The sequence below is a fragment of the Micropterus salmoides genome, unplaced genomic scaffold (genome assembly GCF_014851395.1).
Source record: "Micropterus salmoides isolate LMB-PRFRI ecotype aquatic unplaced genomic scaffold, ASM1485139v1 Ms_hic_scaffold_2, whole genome shotgun sequence".
Taxonomy (NCBI): Eukaryota; Metazoa; Chordata; class Actinopteri; order Centrarchiformes; family Centrarchidae; genus Micropterus; species Micropterus salmoides.
This window is the reverse complement of record NW_024041150.1, coordinates 7,243,865-7,265,180: the sequence shown is the minus strand read 5'-3', so window position 1 is coordinate 7,265,180 and position 21,316 is coordinate 7,243,865. Positions and strand designations below refer to the sequence as shown.

The following is a 21,316-nucleotide window of genomic DNA, read 5'->3' as shown; positions in this document are numbered from 1 at the left end:
AGGCCATTTACAAATGTATACTGACGGGTCAAAGGCTGCAGAGAGCGGTAAAGTGGGTTTTGGTGTTAGCAGACCTGAAACAGGTTATAAAAAGGGTGTAGGATTCCAGTCCACATGTCAGTCTCCACAGCTGGTGGCAGTTCTCTGGACATTAAGCTGGGTTGAAGATAACAAACAGGAGCGGCAACTCTAATTACAATTCAAGATACTAAAACTAAGGCCAGGCCTGATTTACTTGTGGAAATTATGCAGGTGTTCACAGAATTCACAAAGCAGGGTGTGAGGTGGGGTTTCTGTGGGTCCACATGGGCGTGGAGGGTAATGAGGAGACGGCAACGAGGAGTTCAAATGAATGTACAGTATGGATCACCAGATTACACAGAAATAATAAAGAGGTCAGTAATCATGGGAACATGAAAGCAAGGGGAGGGTCAGTACAAAGAACTGCAGAGAAAGAAAAATGTGCTTTTATCTGTAAGAGAAGAGACGCAGTAGTTTTATCCAGACTGAGGTTTGGGCACTGTGGGAAGCATGTGTTAGTTCACTGCAGAAAGTCTCGTCACAGAAGCAAACTGTTCACAGACCTGCGAGCTCTCAGTTAACTTGGATAGTTGGGACAAAATGAAAAAAAACAGGATTATAAAAAGGATCCAGGCAATCAGCATTAATCAAGACGTCAATAACGAACAGCGGAGGGCAGCAACACGTGCGTCTATTCTGCCGGAAACAACAACAAGAAGACGGACAGCCGATCAGATGATCACGTCGTCTACGCCAACTGTGACGTCATCGCGCCCGCTGCGTGCAGCGCAGGGAGGCGGAGTCAGAGGTGCTGCTGTTTGTGTGATGTAGATTTTAGAGACCGAATCAACGGATTATTTGTTCTTTCTGCGGAGATTAAACTCCGTCCGTCCGCCGAGAGAACATTCACACACCGGACACCGGCCCGGGACAAACACGGCACACCGCCAGGGGATCTGCCGCCGCGGGGGAAAATGTCTGCGTGCTCCGGGAACAGAAACACGAACACGGAACCGTGGGGAAGCTTCGATGACAACCTCATCCAGGTGAGCTAACGTGCTAACTGACCAGCTAACGGGAGAACTAACCCCTCTGCTAACGTGCTAACTGACCAGCTAACGGGAGAACTAACCCCTCTGCTAACGTGCTAACTGACCAGCTAACGGGAGAACTAACCCCTCTGCTAACGTGCTAACTGACCAGCTAACGGGAGAACTAACCCCTCTGCTAACGTGCTAACTGACCAGCTAACGGGAGAACTAACCCCTCTGCTAACGTGCTAACTGACCAGCTAACGGGAGAACTAACCCCTCTGCTAACGTGCTAACTGACCAGCTAACGGGAGAACTAACCCCTCTGCTAACGGGAGAACTAACCCCTCTGCTAACGTGCTAAGTGACCAGCTAACGGGAGAACTAACCCCTCTGCTAACGTGCTAATCAGGAAAGCCGAGCTAACTTACCAACAGGCTGCTAACTAGCTTAGCTAAGATAACCCACCAAGCTAACGTGAAGCTGACAACCAGTGCTAACACAACATGCTAACATGCTAACAGGCTCTCTGAGCTGTGAGTGTTGAAAACTACAGGAAGTGTTCTGACAGGTAAACACACCTGAGTGACGTCATGTCACGCAAGAAGTATTTAGATATTTCACTCAAGTGCCAATACAACGATGAAAAGTACTGAGATTCAAGTAAATTTCCTACATTCATAACTGAAGTACAGCAGTAAAAGTACACAAGTACTCTGAGCTTTGTGTAGTTAAGTATCAGCAGTAAAAGTACATGTTCTCATGTTCTTGCACGTTGGTTGATGTATTGATTCAGGGCGGCGGCTCGGCCGTCGTGGACATGGAGAACATGGACGACACGTCGGGCTCCAGCTTCGAGGACATGGGGGAGATGCACCAGAGGATGAAGGAGGAGGAGGAGGTGGCGGCTGAGGCGGCCGCAACCGAGGACGACAACGCCGAGGACGGAGAGTTTCTGGGCATGAAGGGGTTAAAGGGTCAGCTGGGCCGACAGGTGGCTGATGAGGTGAGTCCAGATCCCAGGTTCTGAGAGACTCAATGGGACATTTCCTGTTTAAATAAAGGTTATATATATTTTAGGGCTGGAGCGATTCGTGGGATTATCCCGGACAAGCTCCGCCTACAAGGCCGCGCCTTCGACCGTCTAAAGTTTGGAGTATTTCACACTCAACAACGTGCGGCTCCGTGAGCTCTGTGAACTGGAAACAGCTTCACTGCAGCACAACTGCTGTCCACGAATACGTGAAGCAGCACGAACACGTGAAACCAAAGTATGCCGCAGCACTGTGTCTAGGCGGCAGCACCGCAAATTGTGTTTACTTTCTGTCGCCACACGAGCACGACACATTATCAGCACGAGGAGACGTAGTGTTTCTTCATCGCCTTCATGTTAAAAGTAATTTCTGCCCCGCTGCTGTCATAGTAACGTAATGTTACACCGCGAGTCATGTAACGATCGGCTGTTCCATATTTTCTGTTTATTTAACGGCCACGTATGAGCGAGACAATCTGCGACTGTCTGTACAGTCTGAGTCCTTTCAGGTGTTCGCTGATGCAGAAATACATTTTATCATACTGCATTACTTAATATTGAAATGAATCCATGTCAGAAACATCATTTAGTTTTAAATAAAGTAGCCTAATTAATGTCTGTTATTGTTATCATCACAACACATCAGTGACGTGGAAATTTGATTCATTGTAAGATTTGCTGCTATTCTCATTATTCTAATGTGCTTCATCAGGATGAGTGAATAAAATATAGATTTATTGATTAGACATGTCATTGATATTTATTTTGGATAAATTGGTATGTTAATCGAGTAATAGGCAACTTTTCTTTCTTTAGAATAAATAAAATTAGTCAGATTAATCGACTTGAAAATTTTATATATATATTAGTATAAGTTTAGGACTGGTTAGCTGGACCTGTTTAGGACTGGTTAGCTGGACCTGTTTAGGACTGGTTAGCTGGACCTGTTTAGGACTGGTTAGCTGGACCTGTTTAGGACTGGTTAGCTGGACCTGTTTTGGACTGGTTAGCTGGACCTGTTTTGGACTGGTTAGCTGGATTAGTTAGCTGGACTAGTTTAGGACTGGTTAGCTGGACTGGTTTAGGACTGGTTAGCTGGACCTGTTTTGGACAGGTTAGCGCTACTTTTGGACTGGTTTAGGACTGGTTAGCTGGACTAGTTAGCTGGATTAGTTAGCTGGACTTGTTTTGGACAGGTTACCTGGACTGGTTTAGGACTAGTTAGCTGGACTTGTTTTGTACAGGTTAGCGCTACTTTTGGACTGGTTAGCTGGACTAGTTTAGGACTAGTTAGCTGGACTAGTTAGCTGGACTTGTTTTGGACAGGTTAGCGCTACTTTTGGACTGGTTAGCTGGACTTGTTTTGGACAGGTTAGCGCTACTTTTGGACTGGTTAGCCGGACTAGTTTGGGACTGGTTAGCGCTACTTTTGGACTGGTTAGCTGGACTGGTTAGCTGGACCTGTTTTGGACAGGTTAGCTGGACTTGTTTTGGACAGGTTAGCTGGACTAGTTTAGGACTGGTTAGCTGGACTAGTTTAGGACTGGTTAGCTGGACTAGTTTAGGACTGGTTAGTTGGACTTGTTTTGGACAGGTTAGCTGGACTAGCTTAGGACTGGTTAGCTGGACTAGTTAGCTGGACTTGTTTTGGACTGGTTAGCTGGACTTGTTTTGGACTGGTTAGCTGGACTTGTTTTGTACAGGTTAGCGCTACTTTTGGACTGGTTAGCTGGACTAGTTTAGGACTAGTTAGCTGGACTAGTTAGCTGGACTTGTTTTGTACAGGTTAGCGCTACTTTTGGACTGGTTAGCTGGACTAGTTTGGGACTGGTTAGCGATACTTTTGGACTGGTTAGCCGGACTAGTTTGGGACTGGTTAGCGCTACTTTTGGACTGGTTTGTCGGACTAGTTTGGGACTGGTTAGCTGGACTGGTTTTAGACAGGTTAGCGCTACTTTTGGACTGGTTAGCTGGACTAGTTAGCTGGACTTGTTTTGTACAGGTTAGCGCTACTTTTGGACTGGTTAGCTGGACTGGTTAGCTGGACCTGTTTTGGACAGGTTAGCTGGACCTGTTTTGGACAGGTTAGCTGGACTAGCTTAGGACTGGTTAGCTGGACTAGCTTAGGACTGGTTAGTTGGACTAGTTTAGGACTGGTTAGCTGGACTAGTTTGGGACTGGTTAGCTGGACTAGTTTAGGACTGGTTAGCTGGACTAGTTAGCTGGACTTGTTTTGGACAGGTTAGCGCTACTTTTGGACTGGTTAGCTGGACTTGTTTTGTACAGGTTAGCGCTACTTTTGGAGTGGTTAGCTGGACTAGTTTAGGACTGGTTAGCTGGACTAGTTTAGGACTGGTTAGCTGGACTAGTTTAGGACTGGTTAGCTGGACTAGTTAGCTGGACTTGTTTAGGACTGGTTAGCTGGACTAGTTTAGGACTGGTTAGCTGGACTAGTTTAGGACTGGTTAGCTGGACTAGTTAGCTGGACTTGTTTTGGACAGGTTAGCGCTACTTTTGGACTGGTTAGCTGGACTGGTTAGCTGGACTTGTTTTGTACAGGTTAGCGCTACTTTTGGACTGGTTAGCTGGACTTGTTTTGTACAGGTTAGCGCTACTTTTGGACTGGTTAGCCGGACTAGTTTGGGACTGGTTAGCGCTACTTTTGGACTGGTTTGCCGGACTAGTTTGGGACTGGTTAGCGCTACTTTTGGACTGGTTTGCCGGACTAGTTTGGGACTGGTTAGCGCTACTTTTGGACTGGTTTGCCGGACTAGTTTGGGACTGGTTAGCGCTCCTTTTGGACTGGTTTGCCGGACTAGTTTGGGACTGGTTAGCTGGACTTGGTTTGTACAGGTTAGCACTACTTTTGGACTGGTTAGCTGGACTTGTTTTGTACAGGTTAGCACTACTTTTGGACTGGTTAGCTGGACTTGTTTTAGACAGGTTAGCGCTACTTTTGGACTGGTTAGCTGGACTAGTTAGCTCGACCTGTTTTGGACAGGTTAGCTGGACTAGTTTAGGACTGGTTAGCTGGACTAGTTAGCTGGACTAGTTTAGGACTGGTTAGCTGGACTAGCTTAGGACTGGTTAGCTGGACTAGCTTAGGACTGGTTAGCTGGACTAGTTTAGGACTGGTTAGTTGGACTAGTTTAGGACTGGTTAGTTGGACTGGTTAGCCGGACTAGTTTGGGACTGGTTAGCTGGACTTGGTTTGGACAGGTTAGTGCTACTTTTGGACTGGTTAGCTGGACTGGTTAACTGAACTGTGTTCTGATTGGTGGAGCAGCGTTACTAATAACCTGTGATGTGTTCAGGTGTGGCAGGCAGGGAAGCGTCAGGCCTCCAGAGCCTTCAACCTGTACGCCAACATCGACATCTTGAGGCCGTACTTTGACGTGGAGCCGGCGCAGGTCCGCAGCAGGTAGGACCCTCCACTTCCTGTTTGTGGTCAGCTGTTTCCTGTTCGGTCTGATGCTAACTGATGCTAACTGTCTCCCCTCAGGCTGTTGGAGTCCATGATACCTGTCCGCATGATCAACTTCCCTCAGGTACACACTCCTACTTCCTGAAACAGGTGTGACTGCTCACCTCAGATCCAGGTTCATCTAACAGGCTGATCCTGGGTCAGGTCCAGGTCCAGGGTCATTCAAGACAGGCTTTTCAAAATAAGAGCTGCTTTCTCAGACGTCTGTATGAACTGGTCAGCTCCAGCTCTGGTCCTCTGACAGTTTGTACTCCCTGTGTGTAGAAGATAGCAGGCGAGCTGTACGGCCCCCTGATGCTGGTCTTCACTCTGGTGGCGATCCTGCTGCACGGCATGAAGACGTCAGGGACCGTCATTGTAAGCGCACGCACACAAACACTCACTCGCTGTGGTCCTCTGACGTAGCTGATGTGTGTTCGTGTGTGTTGCAGAGGGAGGGAACCCTGATGGGAACAGCCATAGGAACGTGTTTCGGTTACTGGCTCGGCGTTTCCTCCTTCATCTACTTCCTGGCGTACCTGGTCAACGCTCAGATCACCATGCTGCAGATGCTCTCCCTGCTGGTCAGTGACAGGACTGCACACACTCATCTAGGATCTGAATGAGTATTTAATAAAGGCTCGTCATCACTTCCTGTCTCCTGTCCCCAGGGTTACGGTCTGTTCGGTCACTGCGTCGTCCTCCTCATCTCCTACAACATCCACTTCCACTTCCTGTTCTACGCCCTCTGGCTACTGGTCGGAGGACTGTCCACTCTGCGTATGGTGAGGACTGCGTTTCCCATCAGCCCCCCTGTTCTCCCTCAGCTGTGAACTAACCTGGTTTGTGTGTGTCGTCCCGTGTCAGGTGGCGGCTCTGCTGTCTCGTACGGTGGGTCAGACGCCTCGCCTCCTCCTCTGCGGGACGCTGGCAGTCCTCCACATGCTGTTCCTGCTCTACCTTCACTTCGCCTACCACAAGATCGTAGAAGGTCAGAAACGCCATTATGTTTAGAAACCGTCATGTGACTGCTGTCAGAGTGAGACGTCCTGTCGTTGTGTCAGAGTGAGACGTCCTGTCGTTGTTTCAGGGCTCCTGGACTCTCTGGAAGGACCCTACATGGCTCCCATCCAGCGGGTGGCCAGGGACGTGCCTGAACTGACGCTCAACGCCACAGTGAGGAGCCTGGGGGCCCTGCTGAGGACCCACTGAGGCCCCCGCCCGTCTCTTCCTGTCAGAAGCTCCATCAGTTTTCTCTCTGAACTCCTCTGTTGGTGTTTTATGTTTTTATTCTGTTGGTTTCCATGTTCTGCTGTATTTATAGTTTCTGTACAGAGTCTCTAATAAACTTTATGGTTTGACTTAATGAGCTGCTGGTTTTCTAATAATAATAATATCTAAATGTTTAGTTGGAGCAGATCAGCTGATCCATCTGGCAAAACAGACAAAACATTTTAAATGTGGAAACTGAAGCTGTCAGATGAAATGATGCGACGTGTGAAGTACATTTAGTTCAGGATGTTGATGTACTTCAGTATTTCCACGTGACACTGTTCACTACTTTGAACTGACTGCAGGTTCAGATGATGACCAACAGGATCAATGAATAAAATCACAGTAAACTAAGAGTATGTGAAGGAGCTCTACACAAGTACTTTTACTTTGTACTACTGTACTTATACTGAAGTATTTCTAATTAAACTAGTGTAGTATATTTCAGTTCAGAGTACAAGTACCTCAGATTTAGACGTGCAGAAGTTTAAATGTTATTTCCTACAGTAAGGCAGCCGAAGAAAGCTTTTATTTTGCCCTGTGCGCTGCCTGTCAGGTAGTTTTATCCCCCCCAACCGCGGTCCTGCTTGCACCAATCAGAGGCTGAGGAGTTTAGGGCGTAGACTATATAAAAATAAAGGTTTAGATGATAAAATCCAGCCAATCAGAGCGGAGAAAGAAGAGTCTATTTACAGCGGTTTACCTGCGAGACTGTGCTCAGGGTAAAAGAGCCCGGTTTTAGTGTTACGTAGCATACGGTGCAACGTCACCGCGCAGAGCGTCGTTCAATCCAGCGCGGAAATCTGCAGCAGGAAGACCGCCAGGGGAGCAGGCGGAGGATGCGGGTGTATTTCTGCGGGAGTATCCGCGGCGGCAGAGATGACGTGCACGTGTACCGGAGGATCGTTCAGACGCTGCAGAGCTACGGGACCGTGCTGACCGAGCACGTGAGCAGCACCGAGCTCACCGACAGAGGTCAGAAGTAATTTCACAAACTTGTCTTCAGAGTAAACCGGATCATCAGTCAGAACAGAAGTGGTCTCGGCTGCAGGTCTCTGGTCTGAGCTCAGACCAGAGACCTGCAGCCGAGTCCGGATCCATTAAAGTCTGGACACCAGAACCAAAACACAGGAATCCTAAAGTACAAGTATTTATACTGCAGTACTAAAAGATTTACCATTAAACTGTAAGACTTTAAGGAGTCCGCCCCCCCAGGACCTGGTCTCCCAGCACGTGTCCTTGGTAGTGGCGTTCAGAGTCCAGTATATGCTGGACTGGCCACAGCGAGTATTTCACTGTAGTATAAATACACGTAGTTTCCTGGCTTTATGTCACTGAGTTGCTGCGCTGTGATTGGACAGGAGAGGACGCCGCCGCAGCCGGAGACCGAGCCATCCACGACCGAGACCTGGACTGGCTGCGACAGTCTGACGGTGAGACCGGTCCCTTTGATGATTATTAGAGGGCGATTGGGCCCTCAGCAGTGTCTGCAGGTGTGTGTGACCTTTGACCTCTGTGCGTTCAGTGGTCGTGGCGGAGGTGACGCAGCCGTCTCTGGGCGTCGGCTACGAGCTCGGCCGAGCGGTCAGCATGAAGAAGAAGATCCTCTGTCTGTTCAGACCGGCGTCCGGACGCAGTGAGGACACGTCCTGCTTCCTTCCTTCCTTCCTTCCAGCTTCCTGCTCCCTTCTTCCATAATGCTCTGTTCTTTCCTTCCTTCCCCTCTCTTTTCTTCCTGCTTCCTTCCTTCCTTCCTTCTTCATCCTGCTTCCTTCCTTCTTCATCCTGCTTCCTTCCTTCCCTCCTTCCCTCATTCCAGCTTCCTGCTCCCTTCCTTCCTCTCCTAACCTGACAGCTTCACATCGGCTGCATTCCAGTTCCCTTGACTTACACAAATATAATATTTTACCCCACCGCCCGCAGATCTCTCCGCCATGATTCGAGGAGCTGATGACGGCGACCTCTTCGTGGTTAAAGATTACAGCGAGGACGAGGTGGAGAACGTTCTGCAGGAGTTCTTCAACGACCTGAAGAGAACCTGAAAACACTGTTTGTTTTTGTTTTTTTACAAAATGAATAAAGTTGGAAAGCAGAAGAAAAAGTGTCGGTGCCGTTTGTTTCTACCTGAGCAGGTGAGCTCAGCTGCAGTTTGACACTTTTACTCACTTCCTGTTTTTAATCCAATATAATCAGCTTCAGAATCAGAACCAGTCTGCTTAAAATATCACAAAATCAACATCAGCGACTCAGTTTGATGGAAATCTGTAAGATATATAAATGTAGTACATGAAGAAATACTTTAAAAACGTCCTTCAAACTGTTACTTAAGTATTGGCAGCAAAATATACTGAGGACGGCGAGCTCTACGTGAAGAGAGAGATTTACACTGTGGTATTAGTACTTATACTGTAGTAGAAGAGAACTTCTTCCAGCGCCGTCAGTTCTTCCTCTTCAGAATGTTGAACAGCTGATTTAAAGAATCAAAATGAAACATTTGTTTATTAGGAATAATCTCGATAAACTTCTGCTGCTTATTAAAACTTTCTTTCGGTCCCCTTGCTCGATTTTAGCTTCCTGTCACCTTCCTCTCTCCTCAGTTTGCAGGTCGGCCTCCAAGTTCTTCTGTTCTCAGGTTCTGGTCCTGGTGTGGTTCCTCAGGCGTCCAGCAGGAGGCAGCGCAGCTCAGAGAGTGAAGCTCAGACACAAGGCCGTTTCAAAATGGCCCCAGAGTCCAGACCGACACCCGAACCCACCTCATACAGGTTCACATGGGTCAGAGAACCTCCGAGGTGCTGCCGGGAACGTTGCATGGGCTCTGTTCTAAAGAGGGAGAAACTTTATGGTCCACAAAGCCTGAAGAACCCAGAACCTTAAGGAACCCTGGGAATTTCTAACAAACCCCAATAAAACTTAGAGAACCCTGAATAAGTTTGGGGATGTCTGAGAACAACCAGGTTTCCCGATGAACCCTTCAGACAGCCTGAGGAGAACCCAGAGAACCCTTATAGGACTGCTGATGAACCTTAAAGAGGGTAGGGTTCTTGAATGTTCCTGACAGACCCCCTCGGCCGTCAGTGTGGATGATTGACAGGCGGTGTGACATCATGATGGTGGGCGGCGCCCTCTGACAGCAGCTGCTGAACACAGACGGGAAAAACAAACACAAAGATGAATTATTCATTAATTCTAAATAATTCAGACCAGTCGATCAATATCAGCTGTTGCCAGGCAACAGGACACACGGGCGATTATCAGATCGTTCATTAGCGTTAATGAAACTGCGTGTCTCAGGCTGACGATGAAGGCGCTCATCAATATTAATGAAGTCATTTAATCAGCCACTGATCAGGTAACAACCTGCAGACCTGCCGCAGGAACAAACTGATCGCGTCGTATTTATTTAAGATCGTCTGCTTGTTCTGAACGTGTCCAACTCCAGAAACCCGACCTTAAATGTCGGAGTGCAGCATTCAGGAGGATCAAAAATGCGTTTCATCAGTGTTTCAGTTACCTCTGCCATGTTCCTACAGGAGCCCAGAGAGTTCAAATCCAACACTGGCTCTACAGAGGGCCTTTCAGGGCCACCGTAGCTTCACCACGCGCTGGGAAGGAGAACCTCATCGCCAGATGCCACAAAATCCGTCACACTACTCCTTTAAACAAACACTGATGCTCCACTTTGCTAACGCTATAATGTCAGAAACACAGACTGTACAACAGAAATGGATGTAGCCGCCGTGATGTCACCCGTTGGTTTGTGCAGTACCGTTCTGAAGCTTCCAGTTTGGCCGTCGCCATCTTCTTGTTTTTGGAACCAAACGTGACCATATTTGGATGAGAGGGTGGAGCTAGCTAGCTTGGTTAGCAAGGTGCATCTGTAATTCACGTTAGCTGTGATATTAGCTGGGATGCTAATTTTGGCTAGCGACAAACAGGCTTAAAACAAAACGTACCTACCTGAAAAAATGGTAGCGACTTGTCAACCACAAGGTAGCCCCGCCCTAAAGCCTCCCCTGCTTCCTGGTCTCTGTTCCTCTAAATGGGACCATAATTTACTAAATGAACATCATGCTGTGTTGAAGAAGACTTGAAACTAGCGACTGAGACCAGAAACTCATCAGGAAAGTGTTTACTGAGGGAATAAATCAGCTGACAAGTAGAAACAGTTTCTCTCTGCAGCCGCTGGAGTCGCCCCCTGCTGGCTGCTGGAGAGGATGCAGGTTCCTGCTTGGTGAAGTGAGGCACCTCGTACCCGGGGCCTCTCTTGCTTAGGTGGGGGACAGGAGCGTACCCAGCATGCACTGGGAACAGGGACCTTCCTGTGACTCCCTCGGATAAATTGAAAGATGAAACACAAAGACTGAGCTACGTTTAAAATATTTTATTTGTTTTAAAATATACATCGGTTTACAAATTCAGAAAATAAAATCGTTAGTGGAGTTTTAACAGTCTTTTTTTTTTAGTTTTCTTTTCATTCAATCAGAGCCGGTAAAAACCCGCTGAGACGATCAGAAGGAACCGTAGACACGAGGAGAGGAAACAGTTCAGGTGAACCCCGGAATAAGCACCACGGCTGGGGTCAGAGGTCAACAAACTGTGAGAAAGCAACAGCACCTGTGGGCGGAGGAGGCGGGGCTACAATCTGCTGAACGCTAAAAGTTCAGCACCGAACATCCAACTGTGAATAAAAACAATCGTTCCTCAAACCCTCCTCTGGTTGCACTCCGGTTCTCAGTTTGTTACAGAAGTTCCACATGTCACTTGTCCTCAGGTGTCTGTGAGGTGTCCTCAGGTGAGGACGCCGGCGGCCATGTTGGACGTCCTCAGCTCTGCAAACAGCCGTTTGTGTTTCGAGTCTCGAAGAACATTTATCCTCCCATCTGATTGATTTTAGCTAACGTCAGCCAGCTAACCCCTGTTCAGTTACTAAAGAAATCTACTAGCACACAAGCTAACATAGCCAGTAGGCTACGTTTAGCATTAGCAGGGTACATGCTATCTATTTCACCAATAGTTTGTCCAGGTGTGTAATTACGTGGTTGTTTCTCTGATTAAATTAGCAACACATTACCACCTGCCACTTTACTCACTTCTTCTGGGCTCTTAATTCATTCACTAATGAATTCTAGTGCAATTAGCTGCTAGGTAATTAATATTAGTGAATTAGCAGCTGAGCTCTGGGGATGGAAATAAACCAATTTTAACATTATTTGACACGATATCAGAACGACTGATGCAAAGAGAAAACCAGGTAGTGGCAAACACATCGGCTAACGTAGCTTCTACCAGCTACCTGTTAGCTTTGAATATAAATTCAAATGTAGTGCTAATGCTGCGTTCATGTAGGATGGATGGTAGAGATCAAATCAAGATTAATTATGGAGCACTGTATGCATTTAATTTGGGTTAATAACCTTTTACTGACTTAAGCCAACGTGAATATATTTATTCACGTTAGCTTAAATATTCCATATTTAGAATATTTAGCTTGGCTTAAAGTGTAAATATGGAATATTTAGCGCTAAATGTTTCGTACTGACGAGTCAGATAGTCAATAAAATGTGAATGTGTAATTAAGACTGAATGTTGCTGAAGGCTGTTTACACGTCTGAAACTCCCACCGCACATGAACGCAGCTGAAGGTAAACTGATTTTAAGACGTGACAGTAAAGTGTGAACAGTAATAAATCTACATGATCAGACAGTTTTCAGTGCACGCAGACAGGTGTGATGCATGCTGGGACACAGAGCAGCGAGTACGACTTTAAACTGACCTTGGATCAGCAGAGAAACAGAATAACGTCGAGCCGACTGGACGCTTTTATACATCGTTATTTCACTTCCTGTCTTTTTAATTAATCTTTTATTCTGAAAAGGAGTTTGTAAATATCATTTCAGAAAATAAAATGTTAGATTTTATTAGTCAGCTTTTTATAAAAGAGGTAATTACTTGTGAGTAATGAGTGGTTAATGAAATGTTTACTGTTTATTAGCACACTAAGTTTGGGCTCATTGATGAGATCAGTACTTTCTAATAAGCCAACAAGACGGCTGTTGTTGTAAACGTTGATAAGTCATAATTAATAATGAACACCTTGAACAGTAGCTTTTAAATAGCGACTAGTAAGGAGTTAAAATGTCTGCCAGAGGAGAGGAGGAACATATGGTGGAAGGGAAAGAGGAGGAATAATGATGAAGAAGAAAAGGTAAGTATGTAAAAGAGGAGAAGAGAACGGGCAGGAGCAAGAAAGATGAGTAGGGAGGAGGTGACCTTGGCTGAGACGAGGCGGCCGGTCGACGTCTCCGATTATATTCATGAAGAAGAATCATTAAAGTTGCACGAGTCCAGATGTAAAATCTATTTATACCCAGAGTGCATCACTCTACAACACACACTCTCTCATTTCCAACTTCCTGCTCTCTCCTCGCGTCTCCTGAACATCTGATGGCTCGTATGAAATATTAAACACTTACATTTCCACCCTGTGCGCACTCTGAAGTATTAGCGACCCATTTCTGACGGTAATAAAACCTTAATAATTTAACGGCCGCCGCTCGTTCTGCTAATAATTACAGCCGAGGACGAAAGAAATCAGCATGATAAAAGGAGGAGAAAGAGGAGGAGAGGATGGTGCGTTTCTGTGTTCAAGTGTGTGTGGGATTTTCCAGTGTTCCTCATCCTGCAGCCGTCACACAGAAGAAAATAGTTTTTAAATATTTCAGCAGCTCAGAGACCAAGAAACGGCCTGAACATGTTTGTACATGTTTTATTTACCACCGGCCGGCTCCCACAGCACTCCTGCGTGTTTTAGCCTGTAGCTAACAGACAATAACTACTGCACGTTTAACCTTTTAGCTAACAGGCTAACACACGCAGGGCTTCCTGTAGCTAACAGGCTAAAACACGCAGATGTTCCTGTAGCTAACAGACAATAACTACTGCACATTTAACCTTTTAAGGTAAATGATTAAAACATGCCGATGTTCCTGTAGCTAACAGACAATAACTCCTGCACGTTTAACCCTTTAGCTAACAGGCTAACACACGCAGGGCTTCCTGTAGCTAACAGGCTAAAACACACAGATGTTCCTGTAGCTAACAGACAATAACTACTGCACATTTAACCTTTTAAGGTAAATGATTAAAACATGCCGATGTTTCTGTAGTTAACAGGCTAAATCACGCAGAGGTTCCTGTAGCTAACAGACAATAACTCCTGCACGTTTAACCCTTTAGCTAACAGGCTAACACACGCAGGGCTTCCTGTAGCTAACAGGCTAAAACACACAGATGTTCCTGTAGCTAACAGACAATAACTACTGCACGTTTAACCTTTTAGCTAAATGACTAAAACATGCAGATGTTTCTGTAGTTAACAGGCTAAATCACGCCGAGGTTCCCGTCGGTAACAGACAATAACTCCTGTACGTTTCAACCATTTAACAGGCTAATACACGCAGACATGCTGCTACGGTCCTTTAGGGTTTAATTACATAAGAAACCATGCTAGCTGTTAGCAGACAGCTGATGTTACGGTAGCTACAAACAGCTAGCGTATCCTATGTTAACTTTAGTGTATGTAGCTAGCTGATATTAGCTGTGAATGGTTACAAACGCCTGCTAAAGCGAACTAATGTTAGCTGTTAGCAAAGCATTATCCAAAGCAAAAAAGTTTGTTGTAGGTAACTAGTTTTATGCCAGAACATATTGAGCCTAGCTTAGCACAAAGACTGTAAGCAGGTAGACCCTGCTAGCCTAGTTTCATTTGCTCGGATCCACACGACATCCAGCTCGACGGCGGACTAACGCAGGGATTAAACCTGTGACCAGCCCGTTCTGCCAACACGTCTGTGTCCCATCATGCACTTTGATCAATACTCGACCAGCAGTGACCATAGCACACCACATGGTCATGAAGCTAGTCTGTGATTGGTGCTCGTGTGCGCCGTCTTGATCTATAACAAGATCATTCGTGATAAAAAAAAACAGGACTAAAGAAATCATCAATACCACGGCCGCTCTCGGCTTTTAAAGGCTGATCAATAATTGTATCTTCAGCGCACTGAAGCTTTAACACAGAGTTCGAACACTTCAGTTCAGTGCTGATCAATACTCCATCACTTCCTGTGACAACATGGACGCCGCTGAGGAAACAAACTGTCGGCGTCTCACAAAAAAAGAAAAAAAAAAAAACTATTTAGTGTTCAGGTCAAACTCTGTTAAGACTCCTGCAGTCAATCAATCAGTGATCATTGGTCCTCGGTGAGAGTCACAATCAGAGAGCGGTGAGGAAGGCAACATTCAATCAGCGACACCGACCTCAGAACAACAAACTGAAAGGTAACGTACGGAAGCGCGGAGGCGCCAGAAACATAAAACAGATCAATAATAATAATAATTATTAGGCTTGAATTAGCAGTAACTTCACACCTGATACGACCAAAGCTCACGTACACCTTTTTACCATCTGGTTAGAATTCAATGGTCATCTATATTTCCTGTTTGCATTTACACTTTTTGATGTGTGATCAACACTTAAGCATCCTTTTGACTTGATTTCTAGCGCTGTTAAACAGTCGTTAGCCTCTAGCAATTAATCCTTACTCAGCTTTTTCTTATTATTGATCCTCAGTAAGTGAAAGATTTATTCTTTCATCTTATTGATGACTTCTGTTTCTGGCACTAACAGGCTTCCGTAGAACGTGATCTGAACAAAAAAACAAACAAACAACTGATCAAAAAAAAACAACAACAACAACTCAAATCCAAACAGACACAAATCTCTTAATAATAATGGATCAATACTTCAGATTTCATAACGAAGAAAAACAAAAAGGTGATAACGACAAAATAACAACTTGATGGTTACATTCCAGGTGGGAGAAGCTCCGCCCCCCAGTCAGGTGAGATGGTCCGTGACGTCCCGACAGACCAATCTGAACACGCCACGACAGGAAATCAATGATTAATATAAGACGAGAAAATAAAAGTCTGACCTTCAAGTAGGCCCGGCGTCATACTCGCAACTTCCAGAGAGAGAGAGAGAGAGAGAGAGAGAGAGAGAGAGAGAGAGAGAGAGAGAGAGAGAGAGAGAGAGAGAGAGAGAGAGAGAGAGAGAGAGAGAGAGAAGTGTGATAGGCACTGAGAGTCTGAGTGTGTGTTCTCTTCAAAATAAAAGCTCCCGGTCAGGAAACAAGGCAAAGACGTCCGTAAAGTTTCTAGTTTTGTACTCTGACCACACACACACACACACACACTCATTATTATATTTTGACTGATTATTCAGAACTTAATTTTCCAATAATCAACATATCGTCGTTTAATCAGCCGTCCACGTGCTGGACGCTACATGACCACCAACCAAACTTTTTTGAGTGTTTTAAAAAAACTTTAATCTTCATTCAACTGTTTCATCAACCTTTAATCTTACTGAGTTTCCTGCCTCGTTCTGCTTTCAGAAGAAGAACGGCGACCTCTACGTGTTTGATTAAATTTGAACAAAATTAAGAGAATTGTTTTCTGATTCTAGTTAATCTTTAAAAATACTGTTTAATTTTTTAACACTTTAAATCACTGATCGATATCACAACTGATCGGTCTGACACACACACACACACACACACACACACGGGTCGGGCGGCGAGCTCGGCAGCATACGGTAGAGTATGGCTATATCCTGGATGGCCGTGACCTCTGACCTCTGTGACAGCCGGGTCAGCTGAGGGAGCACAGTGTGGGGCGAGCGAGGCGTGCTCAGGCTGCGGAGAGCGAGCGTCAGTCCAGCAGCGTGCCTTGCTCCTGGGCTCGGGTCAGGCTGTCTTTGCGGTGCAGGTGGTGCACGCCCATCCTCTTCGGGCTCTTCTGAGGCCGCTGCGGGGCGGCGGCGGCAGCGGCGAGGGCGGGGTCGAAGTCCAGGAGGCGGGGCGAGATGACGGGCAGGTCGTGGGGGAGGACGTCTCTCTCCTCGGCCGAGCTCTCCTCCTCCTCCTCCTCCTCCTCCCCCCCCCCCAGCTCCTTCCTGCGGCTGTCGGCTGGGCTGGTTGCCAAGGTGACCGCCGTGTCCCCGCTGCCGCCATCATCCTCCAGGTTCATCAGCAGCCTCTCGCCCTCCTCCACGGAGCCGCCGTCGCCGCAACGGCCCCTCTTGCCGGGCCGCAGCTCGGTGTCTGTGTCGGTGTCGAGGCTGGACCCGCGGCTCGGCGTCCAGCTCCGTGCCGACGAACCCTCCTCGCCATCCGAATACGCCGCTCTGTGGCGGTCGGTGGAGGATGAAGCCCCGCCCCCCGGCGGCGGCCTCCTCCTCTGCAGCTCTTGAGCCGTCTGGCTGCTGAATGACGTGCGGTGAACCACGGAGCCTTCAGTGGACGGCGCCATCTTCTCCACAAACATCCGCTGCCAGCTGGCCAGCAGGTCCTCCTCCGAGCTCCCGGAGCTCGCCAGCACGCTGGGCGCCTGCGGGGAGGGGGCGGGGCATCGTTAGAGGCTACATGAGTCATGATCAGTAAACTGAATATACCTGAACCTGCGGCGGTCTTACCTGTGGCGGGCTGCTGAACGGGCTGGACTGACTGGACAGCGGCTCGCTGGCGGCGTCCCGCTGGGATGGTGGCGTGTGATGGTGGACGCCCCCGCCGGAGGAGGATGAGGGGGCGGGGCTGCCAGGGGCCATCCGCTCGTCATCGCTCTGGACGAGGCTCAGAGAGATGGCCTGCCGCGTGGCGTAGGTGCAGTTGGGCAGCGGGGAGTTTTTTGGGATCTTCACTTTGTCGTCTGACGAGAACTCGATGACTTTGCGGCCGGGGTAGAGCGGGTGGGGGGGCGGCGGCGGCGGGTACGGGTTCAGCTTCTCAAAGGACGGAGCGCCGCCCGCCTCCTCGCTCCCCGACTGCCCGTCCAGACTGCTCTGACTGCGGCAGGAACCGTTCTGCTGCGCCGCCTCCTGACCGCCGCCGTTCTCCCGGCCGCGGCCGCGGCCCTCGGCCCCCGCGGGGCCCGTCATGTCCACGTGCACGAAGACGTCCTCTGCGACGGGGCGGCTGCAGCTGCTGCTGGACTGGGCGGAGTTGAGGACCAGGGGCTCGGGTTTCTCCAGGACGCGGGCGATGACGGAGGTCGGCACGACGTCGGCGGGAGTCAAACTGAGCGTGTCCGGGTCCTGGGAGCCGGGGGCGGGGCCTCGCTCCGGCAGGCTGCTCTTCATGTGTTTGTTCAGCATGTCCTGAAGCTCGTACGGCAGCTGCAACACACACAGAGTGTTAGAGTGTTTCCAGGAAGTGGGTCGGATCAGAGGTGACGGGTTGAAACAGCTGAGTCTCTATAAACTCTAATGGAACTAATGGAACCATCGAACCAGAACACACACACACACACACACACACGCACACACACACACGCACGCACGCACACACACACGCACACACACACACACACACACTCACTCACTCCGCTGGAGGTAAATTCAGACGTGCATCTACGAGCATCAGCGTTTTTATGGATCCCGTTTTCGATGTTCGGCTGCTTCTTCTACACTGAATATTTTCCGTGTCGGCCGTTTGCCTCCTTGGTGCCTCCCTGGTTAAACGCCGTCAGTTCAACATGCAAGAAAATATATATCTACATGTTGCGGCGGCATAGACCCCGTCCTTCTGCCTCAACAGGTCAAAGGGTCGTTCTCGCCATCTCCTCCGACGCCTTCTCTCCTTTCTGCGGTAACAGTAACTGCTGCTTCGTTTGTAGCAGCCTACACCAACGAAGAAGAAACAACACCGTGGGACTTGGAAACCTCACCGCCAACTAGCGTTTTGGCGACGCTGACACCGATGCACAATTATAAACGCTCACCACGGCACGCCGCCGTCTACTGCACACAGTGACGCCGTTGGACTGCATTATATTCAGAGCGCTGATGTAGTTCAGCACAACGGCATCAACACACGCTCGGTAAAGACGGGTGACGTAAACGTTGACTCGCATTACGTGCGTCGAAGCGTCGCTGCATCTGGTGTTAGCGCGATTCCCCCGGACAAGCTGCAGCTGTTCGACCACGAACGCAGGAAGCAGCACGAACACGTGAAGCGAAAGTATCCCGGAGTTCTGACGGCAGCACCGCCACGTCCCGTTTACTTTCTCCCCACGAGCACGTCACGTTATCAGGACACGTCGGCCGGTAAACTGTATTTTCTAATACAGTCATTTCTGCCCCGCTGCTGTCATGGTAACGTAACTCCGTGCGTCATCTAACGTTCGGCCGTTTCATATTTCCGGTTTACTTAACGGCTGAAACTAACGGACGATCTGTGGCTGAGTCGTTTCTTTGCTCCACACTGATGCAGAAACATCAGATCACACAGCGTCACTCAATCCTGAAATAAATCCATCTCAGGAACATTTAAAGTTTTAACTATCGTCATTATCATCAGGATGAGTGAATAAAATATTGATTAGACACGTTTCTGATATTTATTTTGAATAAACGTCGGACAGGCGGCTTGTGTGCCGCCCGCACAGTTTACAACAGAACAAACGTTAGAACAAACTTGAGGTACTTACGTCAGCAAACTTGTGGTTCCTGAAATGCGACTTGTTGCACTTGAGCAGCTGAACGGCCAAGTTACAGTCCTGCCTGTAGCGCTCCTGCAGACACACAGAGAGACACAGTCAGCCAATCAGAGCGTGAGCTGTATTTATTCACGTTCCACACAGGATGAGAGAGCTGAAGCGAAACCGATCACATACCATCATCCATCCATCTGTTCCCGAGTCCTCGAATGACCGCGTGATCGTTACGGATCCACGAGTTTGTGTTTCTGTGTCAGAGCATTTGATTCTTTGACCGCTGTCGGGATGAATCCCACGTCGTCACATATGGAGGCATGGTCAAGACCCGTTGGCGTCATAGTTCAAACGCCCTGAGGGGTCGTTTTTCAACGCTAAAGGTAGGTGTAAGATAACCAACAGTAAAGACTGAGGGGGAGGCGGTGGGACAGAAACCGGACTTTCAATGTCAATGTGCAGTAATCTGAATGGATGTTTAGAACGAACGGGTCAAACTCTGATTATGGCGGCAACTAACAATTATTTTGACTAGCGGCTAATCTAATCATTAAGAGCCCAAAGTGGCGTCTTCAAACTGCCGTTTTCGTCCAACCAACAGCCCATTTCCTTTCTAAGTCGCTTTCCAGAAGAGGAGAGTCGCTGCCCGACAGACACGTGTTAGAAACTCAATCTGAGGGACAAACAGCTGCTTTTCATAAAGACGTCAAAGTAAATGGACATCAATCCAAAACGTGATCTAACAGAACGTGATCAGCTGTGGGCGCCCTGAGCCTAAACTGATCAATACAGGGCAGCCGGGGACGCACAGCACGCAGCCGCCAGGTCTCTGCAGCCTGTCCACATTCAAGCTGCAGAGGAAAAGTCAACTACGACTCCCAGGATGCACTTCATCTCTCACAGATAAACCGGTTTACAGAAAGGGGGCGGGGACTCACGTTGAGCTCCTCCAGACGGTCCACGGTGTTCTTGGCGTCCAGCAGTTTGTTGGTGAGCTCCACGATCTCCTGGTCCATCGTCTTTTTGTCCCTCTCCACCTTCCGTAGCTGTGGGAGGAGGAGTGACACGTTAGATCATCAAACCGCCAATCGCAGACGAGACGGCCAATCAGGAGGTGGCAGGAGGCGGGGCTTCAGCTACCACATTCAGATCATGTGGGAATAAACTTCAAAACACAAACAATTATTCACACGTGTTCAAACTGCTTAGACGCCATTTTATAAAGTTTCAGTGAAGACTCGTTTTATCACGCCGACCACAAACTAAAGTCCGCCCAGGACACCCGGTCAGAAGGTTTTCCCAGATCATTTGAATGCTGCATTAACTACCAGCAGATGCATTATGGGAAAGCGGCGGTGCGGCTGCTGATCAATAAGATCCGATAAGATCTTGATCGAAGCTGAAATGTTTGTAGCAACTTTCTTCCAGAGCGCTGAAAAAAACAAAAAACAAACAGCTAACACGAGCTAAGCTAGCTAGCATCATGTGAAGGTTTCAGTTAGCGTCACTCGCCGTTTCCTCTCCGACAGATCAGGAAGTTCTGCACACGTGCAGCTCTGTGACCACATCCCTGAGTCTAACGGTGGAAAAAGTAGTTTGAATTATCCGTCAAACATTTTTATATTTATGACAACATCAGGTAGCTGGGAGGCTAACAGCTAACAGGGCTAGCCCTCAGTGTGGAGGCCTGATTTATACTTCTGCGTCGAGTCTACGGCGTCATGAGAATTACACTTGTGTGTCGGTGTCTGTGTCGCTCTGCGATTACGCCGCCAAAACACTAACTCGCGGTGGCGTTTCTGTGCTCCACTGGCTGACTTCCTGTTTAGCCCTCCGCTAACTTGAAAGGGTGTAAATGAATAATCGTGCAGCTCTTCTAGACTCTCCAAACGTTATCGGAGTACGACTACATGGACACTTCCTGCTCCAGCGCTGCTTGGCAT

General features: G+C 48.0%; 4 protein-coding genes across 6 annotated transcripts in view; 3 read left to right on the top strand and 1 right to left on the bottom strand.

Moving 5' to 3' along the window:
- Positions 1-21,316, top strand: part of LOC119911377 (G-protein coupled receptor 4-like) — a 286,949-nt gene that overhangs the window by 164,686 nt on the left and 100,947 nt on the right. The gene's annotated exons all lie outside the window — the stretch shown is intronic.
- LOC119911373 (protein YIPF3-like) lies at positions 800-6,914 on the top strand. The gene is made up of 9 exons (XM_038730255.1): positions 800-1,067; positions 1,849-2,058; positions 5,400-5,506; positions 5,588-5,633; positions 5,834-5,926; positions 6,001-6,132; positions 6,220-6,333; positions 6,416-6,539; positions 6,639-6,914. The coding sequence occupies exons 1-9, from the start codon at positions 996-998 to the stop codon at positions 6,758-6,760; spliced, it is 1,020 nt and encodes a 339-aa protein (XP_038586183.1). The 5' UTR covers positions 800-995; the 3' UTR covers positions 6,761-6,914.
- LOC119911404 (2'-deoxynucleoside 5'-phosphate N-hydrolase 1-like) lies at positions 7,608-8,899 on the top strand. The gene is made up of 4 exons (XM_038730298.1): positions 7,608-7,795; positions 8,182-8,253; positions 8,346-8,456; positions 8,744-8,899. The coding sequence occupies exons 1-4, from the start codon at positions 7,660-7,662 to the stop codon at positions 8,860-8,862; spliced, it is 438 nt and encodes a 145-aa protein (XP_038586226.1). The 5' UTR covers positions 7,608-7,659; the 3' UTR covers positions 8,863-8,899.
- Positions 15,923-21,316, bottom strand: part of LOC119911348 (tight junction-associated protein 1-like) — a 31,726-nt gene continuing 26,332 nt past the window's right edge. Inside the window, exons 7-10 of one of the 2 annotated variants that reach the window (XM_038730214.1) lie at positions 20,312-20,419; positions 19,371-19,454; positions 17,359-18,057; positions 15,923-17,273 (exon numbers count right to left, since the gene is read on the bottom strand). In XM_038730214.1, the coding sequence (XP_038586142.1) occupies positions 16,596-17,273; positions 17,359-18,057; positions 19,371-19,454; positions 20,312-20,419 (1,569 nt within the window). In that variant the 3' untranslated portion in view covers positions 15,923-16,595. The remainder of the gene's footprint in view (positions 17,274-17,358; positions 18,058-19,370; positions 19,455-20,311; positions 20,420-21,316) is intronic. The other variant, XM_038730213.1, reaches the window with a different exon arrangement.

What these genes read in the sequence shown, in the direction of transcription:
- LOC119911404 (XM_038730298.1), top strand. Translation starts at nt 7,660, where the DNA reads ATGCGGGTGTATTTCTGCGGGAGTATCCGCGGCGGCAGAGATGACGTG. An exon ending in CACCGAGCTCACCGACAGAG is followed by an intron (nt 7,796 to 8,181) that starts GTCAGAAGTAAT and finishes GTGATTGGACAG; the next exon opens with GAGAGGACGCCGCCGCAGCC. An exon ending in CAGACCGGCGTCCGGACGCA is followed by an intron (nt 8,457 to 8,743) that starts GTGAGGACACGT and finishes CACCGCCCGCAG; the next exon opens with ATCTCTCCGCCATGATTCGA.
- LOC119911373 (XM_038730255.1), top strand. Translation starts at nt 996, where the DNA reads ATGTCTGCGTGCTCCGGGAACAGAAACACGAACACGGAACCGTGGGGA. An exon ending in CCGGCGCAGGTCCGCAGCAG is followed by an intron (nt 5,507 to 5,587) that starts GTAGGACCCTCC and finishes GTCTCCCCTCAG; the next exon opens with GCTGTTGGAGTCCATGATAC. An exon ending in GCATGATCAACTTCCCTCAG is followed by an intron (nt 5,634 to 5,833) that starts GTACACACTCCT and finishes CCCTGTGTGTAG; the next exon opens with AAGATAGCAGGCGAGCTGTA.